Source organism: Gymnoscopelus microlampas, assembly GCF_963454915.1.
Source record: "Gymnoscopelus microlampas genome assembly, chromosome: 2".
In the NCBI taxonomy this organism is placed as follows: domain Eukaryota; kingdom Metazoa; phylum Chordata; class Actinopteri; order Myctophiformes; family Myctophidae; genus Gymnoscopelus; species Gymnoscopelus microlampas.
This window is the reverse complement of record NC_139939.1, coordinates 22,734,637-22,756,137: the sequence shown is the minus strand read 5'-3', so window position 1 is coordinate 22,756,137 and position 21,501 is coordinate 22,734,637. Positions and strand designations below refer to the sequence as shown.

At 40.4% G+C, this 21,501-nt stretch overlaps 2 protein-coding genes across 2 annotated transcripts; both read left to right on the top strand.

Annotated features, from left to right (window-relative positions):
• The first annotated feature begins 2,028 nt into the window (after nucleotides 1-2,028).
• LOC311057789 (transcription factor SOX-10-like) lies at nucleotides 2,029-6,627 on the top strand. Its single transcript, XM_084074875.1, has 4 exons — nucleotides 2,029-2,156; nucleotides 2,587-3,309; nucleotides 3,692-3,963; nucleotides 4,338-6,627. Exons 2-4 carry the CDS (start codon nucleotides 2,852-2,854, stop codon nucleotides 5,117-5,119), a joined length of 1,512 nt encoding a protein of 503 aa, XP_083931001.1. The 5' UTR covers nucleotides 2,029-2,156; nucleotides 2,587-2,851; the 3' UTR covers nucleotides 5,120-6,627.
• Nucleotides 6,628-9,080: 2,453 nt separating this feature from the next.
• On the top strand, nucleotides 9,081-18,601 carry rnaseh2a (ribonuclease H2, subunit A). Its single transcript, XM_084079217.1, has 9 exons — nucleotides 9,081-9,177; nucleotides 10,467-10,614; nucleotides 11,616-11,687; nucleotides 12,496-12,622; nucleotides 13,597-13,684; nucleotides 15,097-15,234; nucleotides 16,222-16,309; nucleotides 16,617-16,740; nucleotides 17,962-18,601. Exons 2-9 carry the CDS (start codon nucleotides 10,488-10,490, stop codon nucleotides 18,125-18,127), a joined length of 930 nt encoding a protein of 309 aa, XP_083935343.1. The 5' UTR covers nucleotides 9,081-9,177; nucleotides 10,467-10,487; the 3' UTR covers nucleotides 18,128-18,601.
• The last annotated feature ends 2,900 nt before the right edge of the window (nucleotides 18,602-21,501 follow it).

The window sequence follows — 21,501 nt, the reverse complement described above, 5'->3', positions numbered from 1 at the left end:
ACGAACAATTCAAAACCAGCACAGAACGACACCGCCAAACGTTTCTCCGAGGATTTCTCCAAAATCCAAATCAACCCCATATTCGTATTATTACTGATTACATCCTCTGCGAACAAACAGAGACTCACATCAAGTCTACGAGGCCTTTAAGATCCAAGTGTCGCCGTTGGGGGTGAAGTAAAGATCCCCCATCCATCTCCAAACCAGGCCTTCACACCCGCTGTAGTGTATGTCACCAAGGGCCCAGATCCAGGTGTTGGGGTATAGGCTGTTTGAAAATAAAACAAGAGATGGTTGGAAGAGATCCGTGCATGTTGTGTCCTGTCTGGTCCAGGGTATTTCTATGTGTGTGTGACCAGTGTCTATGCTCAGACATAAGGGGAGAAAGACACACACACATCTCTCTCTGTTATCAATTTTTTTCCCAAGTTTACAGCACAAAACTGCTTTTTGTTCCCCTTTTTTTTTCATTTACGAGGGTTAATGGAGAGAGGCTTGGGCGTTTGATCACATGGTTACCATTCACCTGAGATGGAGACAAAGAGAGCAAAGACAGAGAAGAGAGAGAGAGGGAGAAAACTGAGACACGGATTCAACATGAGAGGCAGAAGGGATACACAGGGGTTATTGTTGCATTGTGTGCGTGCATGTCTTGTGCGTGTGTGTGTGTGTGTGTGTGTGTGTGTGTGTGTGTGTGTGTGTGTGTGTGTGTGTGTGTGTGTGTGTGTGTGCGAGAGAAAGAGAGAGGGAGAAGAAGAGAGAGATGCTGTAAACATTCCAGGCCATGTTTAATAAAAAAGTACAAATGTACTGTAATCAATCATCCAGCATTGACACAGTTCAAACCTAGCCGGAGTGATATTTATTTATGTATTTATGTATTTATGTATTTATTTATTTATTTATTTATTTATTTATTTATTTATTTATTACAGTTTAAAGGGACTAATCACTCTCCTTTTTTGATTGACAATATTTTGTTAACAGTCTGGGACAATTCTCAAGGGATGTGATTATATCACATGTGCTATTGGCTCACATTCAAATTCAAAACTGATTTGGATACATTTAATCATATAACTAAATTGAAAACTATATTCTACCTTCGATTGAGAGACATTTTAATCAGGATTAGGCTACAAGAAAGCATTCAATGCAGATTCAAATTCGGATAATAATTCTGATTCAACTTGCCAATATAGTATCTACTCTTGACTTAAATTGATATCAGTTAACATTAGGCTATATTACATCCATGATCTGTCTCCATCAAAAATGTCATGCCTTCTCCCTCACATCACCAGAATATATTTAGACAAATGTGTCAGATGTTATTGTAGGCCTACGCCAGATAAATGATAACTGAGCAAATAATTCCACTCACTCTGTTTGTAGGGGCCTAAACAAACACCGACTCATAAGCCCGTGCAACATTCATTGAAGACGAAATACGAACATCAAATAGGCCATTATGAGGGCATTCTGATTCTTTTAATGGAACAATCAACATAAAAAAGATTGACAAAACGTGTAAAGTGTTTCACAAACGAAAACAACGGTGGTAGAGTTTGCGGATACCCTCCACTCCGTCCATGACTCCCTGCAGGTATGGTTACATACAAACTTAGCCTACAACAATCCCATGCTGATATTTGAGAAATGTCACATAATTTGACCACAAAAAAACGCTTCTTCTGATTGTTTATTTATTTGATACAACATGTCAGCGCTGTCCAACAGAGTTGGCCTTATTTTGGCTCTAAATGGGCGCACTGTAAAGTCACTTAAGTCACTTAAAATCTCACCTCTTTTCATTAGAAATATTCATGGTGACGGACAGACGGGCATTGACAGTATTGCTCTCCACCAGTCAGCGAGGAGGAGAATATTAAGATGAACCAATACGAGATCAGCGTGTGCGCAAGAGGGGTGGTGCTCAGTGTTGGAATGCTGCCTCCAAGGGAATGTTTTCCACTTTCAATCACTTTTTTTTCGTTCCTTCTCACAAGGCGCTCTTTAAGCTCCGGTGTGCGACACAGAGCAGCCATTCATCGCCGGGGCAAAACCGAACGAGGGGGCAGGGGACCGAGCGCCAGCGTCACACCGATCATCTACAGTGAGGAAAACCAAATCTCGTGTTAAAACGCTGGAAATTGGTAAGTTATGTAATTTTTTAAATATTTGCCATACTTTCCATATCACGGATTAGTGATTATTAGGTCAAGTTTATATAATAAAATAAATAGGCATAGGATTATTATTTTTTAATCAAAAATATGTAGGCCTATTGGACAATATTATTGTTTTTGGATTTGATTTATTCGTTTAAGTTGTGTCGCACTTTGTGTAGTTATTTGAAACGCAGATTGTCACCACCTGCCCGAGCGCAGTTGACATTAACACAATTAAGCAAACTAAATAAGTTAATTTTGCCATTATTTTTGGTGTAGGCCTATGCATAAACCAGGGCCGTTTATTTAGCCTACACGATGACAATTACAATTTCCCAATGTGTTAAATTGTCTCTTTCACAATGTATTTGTTTATTTATATACAAATATATAATTTGCCAATTCCACCCTTTAGGTGTGCTGAAACCCATACGTGAAAGGATAGGCTACGTGTGTGAAACGGACTGTCACATTTCACGGACCAACGGTGGAAAGTATTTTTTATTTTTATTTTTTCTAGCCTACTTTTTTTTTCTTTCTTTCTACACACAAGCATGGGTTTGTCTGGAAAGAATTTCAAGTGACGGAGAAAGTGTTGAGCCAGAAGAAGCATCTTGTTCAACTGTAGTCTTCTTTTCACACCTTTAATCCGGGTTTTGTATTCATTGATCGAAACAAAAATGTCCGGTGAGGAGCACAGCCTATCCGAGGCGGAGCTGAGCCCAGGAGGTTCTGACGACGGACACTCGCTGTCACCGACGCACTCCGGTGCGACAGGTGGCGGTGACTCTCCTCTCACCGGCCCGTCGCCGCACAGCATGACCTCGCTGTGCAGCGGCGGCGGCGCCGAGAGCGGGAACGGCGAGGACGGAAGTAGAACGGCCAAATCAGAACAAGAGGACGACGACCGTTTCCCCATCGGCATCCGCGAGGCGGTCAGCCAGGTTCTGGACGGATATGACTGGACGCTCGTGCCCATGCCCGTGCGCGTGAACAACGGCAACAAGAGCAAGCCGCACGTGAAGAGGCCCATGAACGCCTTCATGGTGTGGGCGCAGGCGGCGCGCCGGAAACTGGCCGACCAGTACCCCCACCTGCACAATGCAGAGCTCAGCAAGACCCTGGGGAAACTGTGGAGGTATATATGGAGTGTGCGTGTCAGTGTGTGTCAAGTACAAACGGTGCAAACTTTAAATCACTTAAAGTACAACAATTATAGGCCTACCTATTATTGCCTTTTCTGTTGTGCTTAATAAGCACAATCTATGTTAACCACTTAAATGCCATATGGGTAACCGGAGTCCCTCAGGGCTCAATACTACTGTATTTTCTGTTTTCTGTTATTGTGGGGAAAGCTTTCTCTCGAGGCTTGTCGATCTGCTATTTTCAGCGAAAGCTTTCCCCACAATACCGATACTGGGGTTTAAGTGGTAGCTATATTTGCTATATATGATTCATCAGTTAGGCCTATATTACTTTTTAATAGCTACCCTCAAACCACTCTGTTTTCTCTTCCCTAGGCTGCTGAACGAGGGCGACAAGAGGCCATTCATCGAGGAGGCGGAGAGGCTGAGGAAACAGCACAAGAAGGACTACCCTGAGTACAAATACCAGCCCCGCAGACGCAAGAACGGCAAACTTGGGACTAATGCTGAGGGTGAAGCCAGCCAGGGTGAAGGAGAGGCTAGCCACTCCCAGTCCCACTACAAGACCCTCCACCTGGAGCACAACGGAGGGGCTGCTTCTCCCCTGGGTGATCTGCACCACCATCACCACCACCACCATCCTGCTGGTATGTCGCACACGTCTGTCTCTGTTTTATATAATTACTCACAACTGCTTCATTCCAATAGTCTCCTGTGCAACAGAGGCATGACTAAGAACAAAAGCAAATTAGCAGCACCCAACACTGAACGTATACTGTAGTTACAAAAGTAGAATCAGACATTTTTTTAGTCATAACTCTAATCGCTTTGTATCCAATCCAATCCAATCCACTTTATTTATATATCACATTTTACCCAAGGTTTCCAAAGTGCTGTACAGAAATCAAAAAGCAAATAACTAGTAAATAGTTGCAGAAGTGACGTGCGTGAGGTGCGTATACCTCCGGTATGTCTTTATTTGATATGACGACTCGCTTGACTAATTTACCCTTTTTTACAGGTCAAGGTCACAGCCCACCCACTCCCCCCACAACCCCAAAGACAGAGCTTCAATCTGGGAAGCTGGCGGAGACCAAGAGGGAGGGGGGAGGCGGCGGTGGGGGGTCGGGAGGGGCCAGAGGAGCTCTGGGGGTCGGAGCAGAAGGGGGGTCTGGTGGCCCCTCATCATCAAGTGCTAAGCCTCACATTGACTTTGGCACAATGGACATTGGTGAGATTAGCCATGAAGTGATGTCCAATATTGAGCCCTTTGACGTAAATGAGTTCGACCAATACCTTCCACCAAATGGTCACCCCCAGAGTGGAGCCGGGGCTTCTGGACCTGGGTCCTCTGCGACGTCATATGCCTATGCTCTAGCTGCCGCCAGCGGGCACTCTGCCTGGCTTTCCAAACAGCAGCAGCAGCAGCAGGCTTCCCCATCCTCAGATCCTTCCAAGGGCCAAATCAAGAGTGAGTCAGCCTCTGGGAGCCACTATGCCGAGACCACCTCCGCCCCTTCATCAGGCACCCATGTCACCTACGCCCCACTCAGCCTCCCCCACTATGGCTCTGCTTTCCCCTCTCTGGCCTCCAGGGCTCAATTTGAGTATGGGGAGCATCAGGCACCGGGGGCTTACTATGCCCACTCCAGCCAGGCCCCGGGGCTGTACTCAGCCTTCTCCTACATGGGCCCCTCACAGAGGCCCCTGTACACTACCATAGGAGACCCCTCCAGCGTGGCCCCCTCTCACAGCCCCACACACTGGGAGCAGCCTGTCTACACCACACTCACAAGACCCTGAGGGAGACAAGTATAGGGCAGAGAGAAATATGGGAAGCGTGTGAAAGTATGTTTCTGTGTGCGTCTGTGCGTGAGTTGAGTGTGTATGTATGCGTGTGTGCGCGCAGGTGCCATATTGATGTTATATTAGAAGTTTTTACTTGTTTAGCCAATGTAATGTGAGGTGCGTCCACGGGGCCTTGCACGTTTTTTGTTGTTTTGTTGGTCTGAAAACAACCACATACAAATACACAGAACAAGTTGAGAAGCCGTGGTCAATAGCCAATCAAAGTAAATAAACCCTAACAAATGTGTGCCATTTTAAGTGATATACAGTAAGGCAAGCGTTTAAGTGAGAAATAGGTTTGTAATATTGCGCACGTTGAAGCTGAATAGATTTTGGATTGATGAATGACTATGATGTGACCCAGAAATGGTGGGTTATTAGACTGAAATAATCAGATCATATTAACCAAACTAAAGATGTTTTTGACGTCATAGTGTTATTTTATATGAGTAGCAAAATTTGTACTCTTTTTGTTGATGTTTTAGGGTGTAACTTTATTGTGACTGATGTTGATATTACATTTATGCATCTGCACCACTGCTTTGGGAAAAGACTATTCTGTTGCAAAATTATATTCAGTGAGTTTGTTCATTGACCCAGATAAAGATAGTCGTGACACAGTTTCATTCTTCATATTTTGATAGTCTGTAACGTTATTTCTGTCCATCTTTTCGTTGACTCTGTTAAACTAAAGAACCATTTAAGGAGAAAAAAGGAATAAGGGAGGGAAAGAGGAATTTTAAGAAACATTTCAGCTTATATGCATACTGCTCCGTTTTGGAACGATCATATTACCTCGACTTTATTCATATTGTGCCAATAGCAATAGAAAAATAATATCTTCAGTGCCTAATCAAACATTGTTGATGGTATTATAAATCTCATAGCACTAAACCTTCAGTTTAGTCACTGGACTTTTTTCATGCTTTGGAGTGTACAGTATACCTCTTTGTTGCGTTATACTTGATTTCTCCAATTGAGGTAAAATCCATTCGTACACATTCAAATCCTGAATTTATCTGTGAAAGTGTAAAAATGGACCCCGGGTCCAGTTTTACACTTTCACAGTTAGATTAAGGCTCTGGATTTGAATGTGTACAAGTCTCAACTGATCTTTTGAGATAACTGACCCGCTTTGGGTCTTACTTAAGGATTAGAATCACATGTAGTTCTGTTCTGAGCTACATGCAGGCCAAAAGCACGTTGTTTTTTCTTCAAACTTTTTTTTTTACATATTGTGTCAAAATATCACTCTTCCTCTTCTGCAATGTGAATAATGGTCATTACCACATGCTTTATCTGTATTGTATGATGCATACTGTATCATTTTATACTGACCCTCTTACCATGTAGTTATTTTATGCAAGTAATAATGCATTGTGTCATACCTTTGCTTTTTCAGTTTTGTATAATTCTGGATAGTTTTGTACAGTGTTTGCTATACATTTGCTGAGTATTTTGCTTCCTTACAAGAAAAAGCGATATTGAAATATTATTGATATTGTCATCTATTAAATCATTTTATTTATAAAGACCTGTGCAAGACTTTTTTTTGTTTGCCACGCTGATGTCGAGGAGAAGACATAATAAATTGAATTTAGTGGCGGATGAATCAAATTTAAAAACAAAACGTTGCTGACGATTCAAACTGTAAAAACAACGCCATCAGTGCTAGCACAATCCTAAGCTGTTTAGGTTGTGTTTGTGTCTTTGGTAGGCTAAAATCGACTACTAATTCCCACATTTAATCGGCTGGGGCTGTGTGTTAGTCAGCAAGACAAGAGAGCCATTCAGTATGAAGGCTGACGGCGAGGGAGGAAGGGAGGGAGAGAGGGAGGGAGAAGGGGGTGGGGTTGTGGGTAAAGGGCCAGAGGCAGCTCAGTATACATGTATGCCTCCCTTCTCTCTGACCACCTTGTGCACTATATCCCAGTGTTTCCCAAACAGTGGGTCGGGACCCATTTTTGGGTCGCGAGTAAATATCCCTTTATTTTTCATATCCTACATTTTGTTTATAGTATTTCAAAAGATTTCAATCGAACGTTTTCATTAGATAAAAACAAATTCAAACATTTTAAAGCTATTTTCACTTGTTTGGGTCCCGGGGCCAGGGAGAAATTTCTCTTTTGGGTCTCGAGCTAAAAAGTTTGGGAACCACTGCTCTATCTCATGCTCTGCTGTAGTTCAGCACAGTGTCACATGGGTTTTGCATTGACCTGAGTGTATAGAGGCACAAGAGAACAGTGATTCTCAACATTTGTCAACCATTTCAAGGACCCCCAGTTTGACATTAGGCGTTAGGCCATGGACCCCCATTTGATATGATTTTTTCAATCTCTGGGACCCCAATCTACACTGTAAAATCCTCAGTGTTTGGTTCCATTTGTACACTCTCAGAGTTACAGACCTGTACCGACCCCACATTGAGAACCTGTGTTTCAGAATACAGTAATGTGCATTCTGAAATAGAGAAGACTGTGTGTTTGTGTTTGTGTGTGTGTGTGTGTGTGTGTGTGTGTGTGTGTGTGTGTGTGTGTGTGTGTGTGTGTGTGTGTGTGTGTGTGTGTGTGTGTGTGTGTGTGTGTATGTGTGTGAGTGTGTGTGAGTGCGCGCGCGCGCGTTCGTGCGTGCGTGCGTGCGTGTGTGTACACATTTGCTCCCATGGGAGTCATGCATATACAGTCCTATATTTGGCCCTGCTAGCCTAACCTATAAACGCCTAATATTTTCTTAGGGTAGTGTTGTTTAACATAACCAATGTTGACTTATGGGAAGACAAGCTTTTTTATTGACAAGATTATTATTTTTCAACTGTAAAATTCTAATTATCCTTGTGGATACTGGATTATGTTGACATAATCTTTTAAATCCATGTGTCAATTAAAGGGCAAGACCACTTTGGTAGAGGTTTGGGTTGTGTAGTTAACTTGCCATGATGTAACTCCAAAGGTGGACAATAAATCAAAAATAATTGCTCCATTGATTAGAAATTGATCATTCAAAATATGCTCCTCATTGACTTACATTGTACAGTAAAACAGCTCACTCTTTTAGCACATGAGCGACACAAACAAAGCAGTTTTTCTTTTAGCAATTATTATTATTTTTGATTTCTTGTCCACCTTTGGTGTTACATCATGGCAAGGTAACTACAAAAGTCAAAACCCAAAACTCAACTAAAGTGCCCTTTCAATGAGGTGATGTAAATGCTATTTTATTTTTGTTAAAATAAGCGTGAAATAGCTCTGTATAGTAAACATTGCTAGAGTGTTTGTTCAGTAACTATGGGGACTCCCTGTTTCTCCATCTCTAAACAACAACAAAACAATCAGGTCAGGATACCAATTTCATCCAATCAGGAGTGAGCACCCAGGATAGTGGCGATGAAAAAACTAAAAACAAATGAGCACACAAAATTGAAATTGGAACACTATTAAATTGAAGCTGATGAATGGATTCTCTCTCCTCATTGGATGAAATGGGTGACCCACCTGAAAATGTATTTTCTGTTTACTAAAGAGCTGGAGAGATGTTGAGATTAAGATCCCTGTTACTGAACAACCACTATATAACAACTACTATTAGAACTATTAGCACTTTAATGAAACACTGTAGGATAATAAAATAATAAAATAAAAAACCCTGAAAAGGTTTGGGTACATTTTTCTTCCACGAAACACAAAAACTTTTGGAAGAGAAAATAATATTAAGTGAATGAATGAATGACTAAATAAGAACATGAGTGACAATGGTAAAACAGTAAAGAGATAAGTGTGAGTTTTCTTTTTTTTAATCTCTTTTTTATGGACGCCAGAAAAAAAGCTGCAGCATATAGGCTGCAGACCGTAGACGCTACAGAAAACTGAATTCAACTACGTTTCCCAGCGGACACTGGTGTACTACGTCATTCCAGGGGCGCCAAATGAACAGCACAGCACACCAGCAGTGAAGGAGAAGAGCAACATCACACACCACAACAATACACGACTTGAGACATCTTTAATCATATAAAGGTGAGAATGACTGGCTTTCTGTTTTATCCGCAAGCGGAGTTATCATTATGTTTTCATTCATTTAATAAACGATACTTAATTACTTATTAAGCAATGGTACTGGTATGGCAACTAAGTTGTACAAGTTCATGCCTTCGTTATGTTAAATGAGTAGCCCTGAAACATGACTGTCATATCATGACATGTCATGGATGAACTTCAGCATAGTGTTTGCACTTTCTCTATCTACATAAACGTTCAGATTTCAAATATAAAGTGCTTACCCCGGCCATTTTCAGCATATGCTTTCAACTGCGTGACCCTATCGGTTGGGAGGTGTATTGCACTCTGATACATTATGAGAAAATGGCCACGGATTGGATTAAAATGCTTTTTAATTAACAATACGGATGATACGGGTACTTCTGCGGGGCCGTACATAATTGAAGCATCTGTGGCCATGGGGCCAGCACTTTGTATTTGAAATATGAACGTTTATGTAGATGTACGGTCCGTAAATGACGAAAGTACAAACACCAGGTTGAAGTTCATCCATGACGGTCGTGACAGACGACCGTCGTGTGATCCATGGCTAGTTAAATTAAAGGAGACACACCATGAATTTAAAAAAAAAGATTTGATATTTAATATCATATGGTGTATGTCCCTCAAACCATTTTCAAAAGGTTTGAGCCTAAATCAACACTCAGATATAATCATCCCAAGTCAATTCTCTCAGGCTTATAAAGCACTTTCAGCTGCAATACCAAAACGTCCTGTTGGGCAGAGGGGTGCTGTACTGCAGTACCGAGCAATTCTGTCTGTCAAAATACATGGGCAGAAAGTTTGGTGATGTAAGCAAACTTGCCATTCTGAGATGGCCTGTTCAGACACGCCCATTCTGAAAATCTCTGAAATGAGAATGAATGACTGAATGTTAAAAAAAATATTTTTTGGGGTACAAGAGACACTGGGGAGCCCAAAAAAAATAAAAAAAAGTGAAATTCATGGTGTGTCTCCTTTAACATCCTGCAACCTCAACAGCAGGTTTTAACATGTGACATTTACAGTCATATGGTGACCTAGGCTTGGGTTAAATGCACAATTTAGTAAGTAAACGTTATTTATTTCGCACTTTTTACACTTTACAGAGTTAATCACACAATAGAGTCAGAGATGTAGCTAATTTTAGACAGACACAAGGGACATGAAGATACAAATGAAACGGTAAATAATTAGGTCTACTACTTTCCTGTTGTATGTAAGTAAGTAATAACTTGGTCTTTTTTTGTCTGTATGTTTTCTTTCAGTGTGGAACCAGAGCAGCAGGCATGGATCTTGGTGACTTTGAGGCAGATAACTCTGTTAGCTGTCGCCTGGCTTCAGAAATCCCAGACATCTGTAAGACAGAAGATTGCTGTTTGGGCATTGATGAGGCAGGCAGAGGGCCTGTGCTGGGTATGACCATTTAGATGCATTTCCCACGCTCACTTTTTAAAATGCCAATTCTATACCGGTAATACAATAAAAGGACTACACACCGGTCAATGGAGAGCTGCCTGAAGGAGGTCTATTGACTGAAATGTTGCCTAAATAAAGTTGTCCTTATGGTAGTGTAGACGGTGTGCAGGTCATTTTATTGTATTATTTATAGACATCTGATCCCTGTCTACGCACCCGTCTCTGAGCTTATCAGGTGTGCATATGCATAAGACCTTGCTTTTACCTCAAATACCAATTCAAAATAGTTAATTTGGAGAAACTATTTCTTTGTTTCATCAGTCAAATCTACATTATTCATACCACCTTACACTGCACAGATCTGGGAATGTTGTTGTAAAATAACTCATTTGGGCGCTCAATGCAAAATTATTTTACAGAAAAACTAATTGTCACTACACAAACATTAAAGAAGAAGAAGTTTTCTTTTTTTTTTTACATGATCATCAAATTATATTGTTTTCTTTGGCTATTAACTTATGATTGTCATTTCTGAGTGAAGATCTTTCATTTCTGGTTTGCTGTTACCTAGTCATTCTGAGCGTGGCTCACAAGCTGTATTTTGTATTGCTGTGTATTATTGTTTTTGCTGTGCATGTATACTGCACATGTTAAAGAGGGATACAGGGATACTGTATGTGATTGTGAAAACAGACCAATTCCTATCACCTTGTGTAACATGCCCAATAAAGCTTATCTTAACCACTTAAACCCTCTATACTTAGTGAAACGGACCCGTGTTGCAACTGTACTTGGTCTGCTCTTGTTTCCTTCTACACCAAATCTCTTTGTCAGAAATAGCAGATCAGCGTTGTGAGATTGTAGATCGGCTATTTCTGGCGAATGTTCCCCCCCAGAATAGGCAGTGTTGGGGTTCAAGAGGTTAAACCAGCCTCAACGGTCTGGCATGATATTTGGGACACATCAGCATTCTAATAGTCATGTTGATTTATTTGCAGGACCCATGGTATACGGAATATGTTTCTGTCCAGTATCCAGAAAGGAGGAGATGAAAGGCCTGAAGGTGGCAGGTAATCCTCTAGGCCTTATCGACATTTAAGCCACATTTTTACTGCACAACCGTTTTCGTCTAATGAAAATCTTTCAACTCAAAAACAGCAAAGTATAAATGAGACCGGCTTATTCCATTTCTGGATGGTAGGTAGATGCTAAATGTCATCCCTAGATGGTAAATGTCTGACTGTATCTTGTGCTGTTTACATTTCTGACTAATAAAGTATTACAAATTCATTAAAGGTCTTTAAACACAGGGGGTGTGACGAATAAACAACTCAAATGCATTAAAAAAACAAAACCTTTTAAATATTTATATTGTTGATGCCTCATTCATACAGTGAAAAATCAACCTTGTTCCATAAAAACATTACGTTGCTTTATCTGCGAATAATATTTGCGTTCTTTGTGGAGGTGCTCAAACTTCTCATGATACATTTTCGGGTGAATTAAAAAGGACTAAAACCATTGAAACCCTATAGTTCATTGACCTGAGTCCCCCAAGGGTCAATACCAGGGCTTCTTTCCCTCTTTACCAAATGTCTTCACCGAAAATAGGCTTTCTGCAAGCGCACAACACATTGTGTTGCAACACTTTGTGAGCTTGTAGATTGTCTATTTTAGGCACATTGGTTAACTCTTAAAATCTTGGTAAAATGTTATGGAGTTGACCTGTCAATTGCATTTTTGTTCAATTAGAACAATTAGGGTAAACCACTGCCTGTACAGTAAATGTGCTAAAGATAATTCTGAATAGAGCATGGCTGCAATACAGTATAATACATTTCCTAAACAAATGGATGTTTTTCTTTGCTTTTCTTTCAGATTCAAAGACTCTGACAGAAGAACAACGAGAGAATCTTTTTCAGAAACTAGATGAAGCCAAAAGCTATGTGGGCTGGGCCATTCAGATTATTTCACCCAATACCATCTCTACCAGCATGTTACAGAGGTACACACACACACACATCTTTGTGGGTACATAAAACAGATTTTTACATTAAGAAATGCCCTTTTTTTACTTAACTTAACCTAACCATAACCTCAAACCCTACCCTGTAGTATAAAACTAACACTGACCTTAACCCCAGTGGTGTGTTCTACCGTGTTACGCTATATACGTAGTGTCACCTGCAGAAAAGAATCATAGCCAAGCATAGCCCTCTACTAACCTTTTCATCCGTTGATCTCCACGACCATACCATGTCGTGCAGGGAATGATTATCGTATCCCTCTGAAAAATCCTAGAACACACCACTGCTTAACCCCTAACCCTTTAACCATAAAAATTACCCTTTTCTTCATGGGGACTCGAACATGGGTGATTGTCTGTAGTTTTACTCATAGGGGATTTAAATCCACAGAACCATGGTGAAACATGTATAAAAATAGAGTCCGCACACTGTTGTTACTAACTCCTCCGATTTATTGGAAATCAACATTTCTATCCTCAGGGCCCAAGAGTTCAAAACTTTTCATCCCTATCCGAGTGGATCAGATTTGAATTTTGGGTAGTTCAAAACCAAGAAACAGCATTGGGATCACTTTGATATCCAATCTGTGATCAAATAATTATCTCAGCAAACAGTATATCAATTAAGAAATATAAGTTTGAATTAATTTGGGAGGATCTTCATCAGGATGTCGATCGAATCATTGATCTGTAATAAAAAGTGCGAGCTAACTAACCGTGTGCAGACTCTATTTGTATTTTTATGCAGACTTTCCGTTTGCCCTGCACCTGATTACCAGGGGGATGTACATGCTCATCGTTCCTTATTTAAAAAAATAGTATACACACACACACAACTCCAAATTTGAGTTTTGTTGTCATAAAGAGGCAACTGGTAGAACTGTTTCTTTCCTCATGGTGGGTGAATATACAGACTGTACATGCACAGATAAAAAATGTTCTGCTTTCCACAGGACAAAATACAACCTGAATGCCTTATCACATGATGCAGCTATTGGTTTGGTGCAGCATGCATTGGACTGTGGAGTACAGCTCACAGAGGTAAGAAAAATGTATTTCATACACTAATGCTGTATAAATGCAAATACACCACCACTTGGTAAAATCCAAAGTAAAAGTTAAAGGTGCTGTGAATTTCTTTGGCTAAAACAAAAGTTTTTTTGTCAAAGAGTTAAAGCTCTAGTCCTATAGCAATCATTGCTAGTGATTGCTAGTTTATTCAGTAACCGGTGTCTCCCTGTCTCTCCAGCTCTAATAGACCAATTATTTGTTTACCAACATTGAGACTGGACGCACAGGTGATTGTTTCATGCAATCAATTCCCAACATAATTGTTTTGGGGTGCGCTGGTTTCAGTACATTCAACCTCCTCTTGTGTGTTGGCTAGTGAGGCGCGTCCTAGCGAGACATGACAGAATGGGTTTCATTTGGTGCCGGCCTGCGCGCGCATACTGGTTCTTATCAGTGTGACGTCGTCTGTTAAGGGGTCTATATTCAGAGCTGGAGAGACGGCTCTGAATATTCAGCTCACCAATTTCATCCAATCAGGAGAGAGAACCCATTTATAAGCTTCAATTTTACTTGTCCATACCTGGGGATGTGCGCACCCAAACTATATACAGACTTTTAGAGCTCAACCATGACTGCACACTTTTGGAGATGAGCGCTGCTCAGTTGATCCTCCTGGCTTTGTCTGACAACCCGGTCATTTACGACCTGATGTTGAATCGTTACTAAAACCATGAGAAAAGAAATGCAAATGGTTAAAGGATAGCTAATGCACGCACATCCGAGTGTATTTTGATGGGTTCTGGATAAAAGAGTCAAGTTAAAAAAAATGCAAAATTATCCGCACACATGCTCTCACAGTGTATTTATTAAACAAACAACATTTTGACCCAATGGGTCTTCATCAGATTCATGAATAAATTAATCAAGGGATCAACAAGTTGGCAGAAGTTGGGCAGCTGCCAAAATAAAAATAAAGTGAAAAATGGGCATCGTCAATCTCTTTATATGCCAATGGCTGTGTGCAAGTTCAGATTGATTGGTCACACACTGAGGAGAAAAATGGATACTGATTTTATAGAAGGAAGGAAAGTAGGATATTATTTGCTTTCCGATTTTGTCTGCTCTTTTATTCATATCTCTGATTGGATTCTGTTTACTAAAGAGCTAGAAAGACGAGGAGACCTGTTACTGAACAAACAGTCTATAGCAATGATTACTATTGGAATATAGAGCTAATAAGCAGTTATTTTAACAAAAAACTAAATCTCCTTAAATTAACACTCAGGATTTCACTGTGTAGAGTTACTGTTCACAATTAATTTGAGAGCAAAATTACAATAATCGCTCATATCCTGAACTTCATACTACTCACGTCACTTAGTAAGTTAGTTACTTATTATGTTACCCTCCTTTTCTCCTTCCGCCCTTGTGGTACCATGTAGGTGTTTGTGGATACAGTGGGCCCAGCAGAGAAGTACCAGGATAAGCTTTCCCAGCGGTTCCCTGGCATTGATGTGACAGTCAGGCCAAAAGCTGACTCCCTCTTCCCTATTGTCAGCGCTGCCAGTATCTGTGCCAAGGTTAGAGAGCAAAATACTCTATATTTTACATTGCGCTCTCATTGTGTACATGACTCCTTAATAAAACATTGAATTTGACTCCGTTAAAAAATGTTTTAGGATTTGTCACATGACGGTGTCCCATGCCTCTTGTTTTTTTGTAAATCATTTATTTTTGGCAAGCGTCTCTGTTGTGTGATGAAGTATGAATTAGACCTCAGGGTTTACCTTGATTCACCACTACCTTGTAATGACAGTGGCATCAACAGTTTCTAAATGAAAGAATGGAAATTATTAAAAGCAATACCGTATCCCCAAACTCAATTTCCCGGTGCTCCAGCAGTCTAATTTAAAAACAAATGTGGCTGAAAATGAACATTAAGTTAGCTAAACGTTGCTTTGTTGTAGCTTCTTTCTTTCTTTCTTTTTTACCCAGTGTAAATTGCAGAACCGTGATCTAAGACGTTTTCCATAGTTTCACTACAGTATACTGTATATGTTACTGTGACTTGACTAGTGGTCCTAGAGCACTCTGCCTTTTTTGTTTTATAATTCTTTGACTAGATTTCCAGTTCTATAGTCCTTCTACAGTACACTATAGATATATATATTTTGTCTAGTCACAAGAGGTTGTGTTGTGATCATCATGTCACCCCTCCCCCATCTGCTCATGAATTGTGAATTATGGCAAATTGACATTTATACAAATGTGTTCTCTTAACCACTTTCAAACTGGCTGTCCTTCTGTTTGGCATATGATTATAGGTGAAATATCTGACCCCCCCCCCCCCAAACAAACATCAAAGTATAAGATAGGGTTTAAGTGGTTAATTTTGCAGTGGTCAGATGCCAAGCAATTTAAAATCCAGCTGACATAGAATTCCAAGTCACTTGCCAAATGTCACAGAAGATGATTGTGGAGCCACCATGGCTGCCACTGAAAACTGAAATTTTAGGTCAGTTCAAATTCAATTAATATGTGCTCTGATGTTGTGCCCTGTTCCTCAGGTGGCCAGGGATCATGCAGTAAAAGGCTGGAATTTTCCAGAAGATCTTGGAGAGATCGATTCAGACTATGGCTCAGGGTATCCAAATGGTAATGTAGGATAAATCAAAAATAATCTAATTGTTGTACCCAATTTCTCTCATGTACTGTACATCCAAGTGTGTCCTCTGAGTAAGACCATGTGTTGTTGAAATATAAAGAAAGCATTAAAAGAGTGACCAATTATTCCATCTTTTTCTGTTGTGTGTTCTTGTGACTCAAGGAAGACCCTAAAAGAGAGTTGGACAATGAAAAAGATAATGTGGTACATCATTTTTGCGTATCCCATGGAGTTGTGAGTATAGTGATACACATACACTGACTTGACTTGTTTCTTCTCTTGTTTCTTCATTTCCAGACCCCAAGACTAAAGCATGGCTGTTGAAGTACCTGGACCCAGTGTTTGGGTACCCACAGTTTGTTCGCTTCAGCTGGAGTACAGCGCAGACCCTGATGGACAGCAAGGCTGTCACCGTCCATTGGTAAAGGAAACATTGTCCTTGAATCATTGCGTGAGAGAGAGAGAGCCTGATCACATGGATTAAAGTTCTCAGTCACCACGACTAATTTCAGTCATTTGGATTCCATAAAAGTCGGCATGTCTTCTATGGGAGCATGTCATGCACCGAAAATAGGCGATCTACAATCTTACAACACGTCGCAGTGCGACGTGTTGTAAGCTTGTAGATCGCCTATTTTCGGTTATTCGTTATTTTAAGATTAAAGAGATAGTTCATCCCCAAAAAGACTTTTTTTTTTCACATTCCTGAGCCAATATTTTGATGACCGGCAGCGGTTCCTGGTAGGAGACGCAGTCTCCTTTGTGTCTCCTACCAGAACCGCTGCCTACCGGTCCGCTGGTCATCAAATTATTGGCTTCAGAATGCGACAAAAACAAAAAAATATCCATGAATTCAAGTCTCCATGGGGTGACTAATCGATACAAAAAGAAAATCCCAAGGATCTCAGATATTTCATGAAAGCAAAGGTTAACCCTCTGGGGTCTGGCATTGTGTTTTAAATGACCAAATACTTTTTTTTTGTCAGGGCTGGTACTGTATGGCCGACTTTAGCATCAATCTGCAATTTCTTCAACTGGTTGGTTGTATGGCTATACCAAAACATCATAATTCTACGTACTGTGTAATTGTTTATGAAACACAGCGCTAGTGTGTCTGGGGATTCCTTTCACGCTGTTTCACAAATCGCGTATTAGGACTTGGCCTAACAAACATTTTTTCAGTTGTGAGATTTTATTTTGCTTTAATCCATGTGATCATGGAGTGAAGAATTTAAAACAGGAATACCAGTGAAATTCAATTAGTTTTCTATCCCCCATTTAGCAATAAATAATGAAAAGGGATCCATAATGTTTGTGGGCAGTTTGTAGAAGCCAAAAAACATAACAAACAAAATGTGATCAAAATTTAAATTAGGTTGTCTATGTCATAGAAACTGATGCCCTTGATTTCCAGGGCACGCTTAACCACTTAAACCCTAGTTACCTAGTTACTTGGTCCCCTCCTTTTTTCCATCTCTTCTCCACTATAGTCAATCTACAAGCTCAACGCATCTTGATGTGTTTTGATCTTGTAGATCTGCTATTTTCGCAGAATGTTCAACTATTATGATATGAATCGACCCCAGGATGTGTAATATCCCAGAGCATAAAATGGGTCTTGTTTTGAAATGTTTGTCCTCAGGGATGATGATGACGAGGATGGGGAGAAGGGAGCAGCGCTTCAGAACAACGCGTCCATGTTGTCCTATTTCAGCCGGTCAGCAGGAGGTAACACTCAGAACACCACCACCCACAAGACTCACCGCTTTTTCACTGAGAAGAAGCTACTGAGCCTGGACACGCTGTGAAGAAAAACACACACACACACACACACACACACACACACACACACACACACACACACACACACACACACACACACACACACACACACACACACACACACACACACACACACACACACTCACAGAAACACTTAGCCACATTAACCCTGACATCACTATTTAGGGCAAACTTTTCAAAAATGTCCTACATTTTCAAAAATAGCAGAAATGGTAGATCTATCAGCTCACAATGCGTCGTGAGATAATCGATAGTTTTCTCTATTCTTTTTGTTTAAAATCTGCATCTGAACTATACAATTGGTACATACATAGCGGATTAATGTCCATTCAGACAGATAAGTCTTCAGCACAGACATGAATGGATGCTTCCTGAAACATTGTGTGTTCTTTGTATCCAGTCCAAACCTGAATTGTCATATAGCTTCATGTATTCTTTCCTATATTTGTTTTATATATAAAAGCAACTTTTTAAATGTTTTATTTTTCTGTCTCTCTCTTTATAGTACTTATTTTCAATAAGAAACAGACCACCTATATAGTCATGTGTGAACTGATTGTGTCGCAATGGTGGTGTTTAGAATACCAACACTGTCCTCCAGTGGCCGTATGGAAAATTACACTCTTTGTATGAAATGTTCCACTTGAAAATATTTCACAGCCATTTATTGGGTCCCATTTAAAACATGAAATATTATGTCAATGCAAAGGGTACAACTTTGCAAAGACTATTGAATGACAATTTGTTCCACAGGCACTGAGATTACATTGTCCTTCCCTGGATACTAAGAATATATTGGATAATGTACATTAACAATCTCTTCCTTAATGGGTAATTGAGCATTTTTATATTACATTACAATTGTATTACTTGAAATAAGACATTTTGTGTATATCATGCATTCCACATCTCTATGTTAAACATTTTCCGTTCTCTATTGGCTTTATAGTTTAGATGAAAGTAGACGTGATGTGAAATAGTATTCTCTATTTTAGCATCAACTATGGAACACATTTCCCCTTTTCAACAAATATAATTTAATGTGAGTGAAACGACACACATTTACAACAAAAGCATGTCTCCCATTGACTCCTGGGATAATCTACAATATCCAACAAAGCACTTCATTGCAAGCGTCATTTGGTTGAGAAATTGTTGTTGTTCTCAGAACTTCCATTGCGCTTCGTTGATATAGCAACACGTCGAACATCCGATGTAAACATAGATCCATCTTACTTTACTAATACTCTTCAGCCATTTTTTTGGTTACCGCGTAATAACCCACCAATTATGTACAATGAAAACATGGCAACAAAAAAGGCAGTTTTCTATGCAGCATTATCCATCATTGTATAATAATAATTTAGTGACGACCAAGAATGTCTTGGTAAATTAACTCCCTGGTTAAATCCAAAATGCGAATCAAGGTGTATCTCTCCATCTGTGGATGCTAGCTCACAGTGGATTTCCTCCTGGACTCCTGCATTTTCTTTCCAAAGTTCATAGCCAGGGTCGATACCGCAAAAGAGGACAGGATGACGATGGAGCTCCCGACAAAGTGGGATGAGGCTCCTCTAGGGATGACTCTCAAAGCCATCCTTTGGAAGGAGTCTCTTTCAGAGGCTGTGACAGTCACTGTCTGAGTCACAGGTCCCATGGTTATGGCTCTGTGGGACAACGCCTGGGTGACAAGAATCTGAAGACAAAATCCACAAGCCAGAGACACCGAAGAGTCCTTGACAGCTGAAGCATCCGTTCAGTAAATCAAGAGTTTTATCTAAACTGATACTCCAGAAAGTAGACCTGCAGCGTTTGCTGCTGGTGATGTCTGGATCTCTCTGACCAGACACATGTAGTCCATGTGGTGTGATCTGTTCTGTTCTTTCTAATCTTGGCCTGGGGCCGTCTCTCGCTCTAGTTTCTTATATAACCTCCCCAAGGACTCACCAAATCCCCCAAAGTAGACCAGTGTCCTGCTATGTCAGTGGTGTTGTAAACAACCAGGAGAGGGCTAATCTGGGATCTCCTTCAGTCAAAGACAGCTGCTTTTAATGCTATTAGATCACCCTCTCATTGTCCCACAGAGGCTGCATGAGGATGATCAGGGGATAGAGACCTTATAGTTGGTCCACAAACAGCATAATCAATAGATTATACTCAACCACATGAACCATAGAGTCCCTATTCTGGGAGCGAACATTATGTGAAAATAGCTGATCTACAAGCTCAACGCGTCGTAACACGATGTGTGGTGAGCTTGTAGATTGGCTATTTTCTGTGAATTATTTGGTGTAGAGGGATGGAAATTAGGGACCTAGTATACATCCCTGGGCCTGGGGTACTCCGGTCAACTAAGTATATAGCATTTAAGTGGTTAAGGAAACATAGCAGAATGTGTTTCCCTCTGTGATTGCTGTGGAGCAGAATCTTGGATAGAAACTTGGAATTAAAGAATACTATAATTGCGTTATCCACTTAAACCATCTATACTTAGTTGACTGGAGTCCACCAGGGGTCTATACTAGGCCCCCTACAACCCATTTCCTCTCCACACTAAATATCTTTGCCGAAAAATGCTCACAATGTGCCACTAGCTTGGAGATATTCTATTTTCACCGAATGTTCCACACAGTATAGGGATGCTTGGGTTCATGTGGTTAAACGGATAAGTTGAGTTTCAGTGTTGAGGTGCACATGCTTGTGTTTGATTATGCACTAATGGACTAAATATATCATCAAAATGAGCACGTCAGCCCTTTTGTTTCATTTTTCAATGAGTGTAGTATGACTGCACTTATTGTTATTGAGGATAACCACTTAAACCCTCTGTACTTTGTAAACTTGACCACAGTAGGCTCTGCACTTGGTCTGATTTTTTCCCCTCTACATCAAATCTCTTTGCCGAAAATAGACGATCTACGAGCTCACAACGCATTGTGAGCTTGTATCTGTTATTGCCTCTGGATGTTCCCCGAAAATAGGAATGCTATCTAATTCTTTATACAGTATGTTTGGACTTAGTCAGCAGGGACTGGTTTCCATTCATGCCCATGTAGAATAAAAGCAGCAGACCTAACACAGTGAGAGTAGCACTATAGGACAATACGTGCTGAGTTTAATACAGTATCTGTCTCCCATGGGCAGAGAAAGGAGAAGGAAGCTATATTTTAGATATTCAAATTGTAAACCTCACCCTGCCCAGCTTGAAAACTCAGGATAACAAGCAGGATAATTGCACATTGCATGCATTTTCTGATTCAAAGTCAATTGCTCTGCAATAGAACAAAGCAAACGACTACTGTCTACTATAAACTATGCATTAGTTCTGGCCTTAAACTCTCATGACATCAAGGTCTACAGTCGTATCTAGTTTCTGACG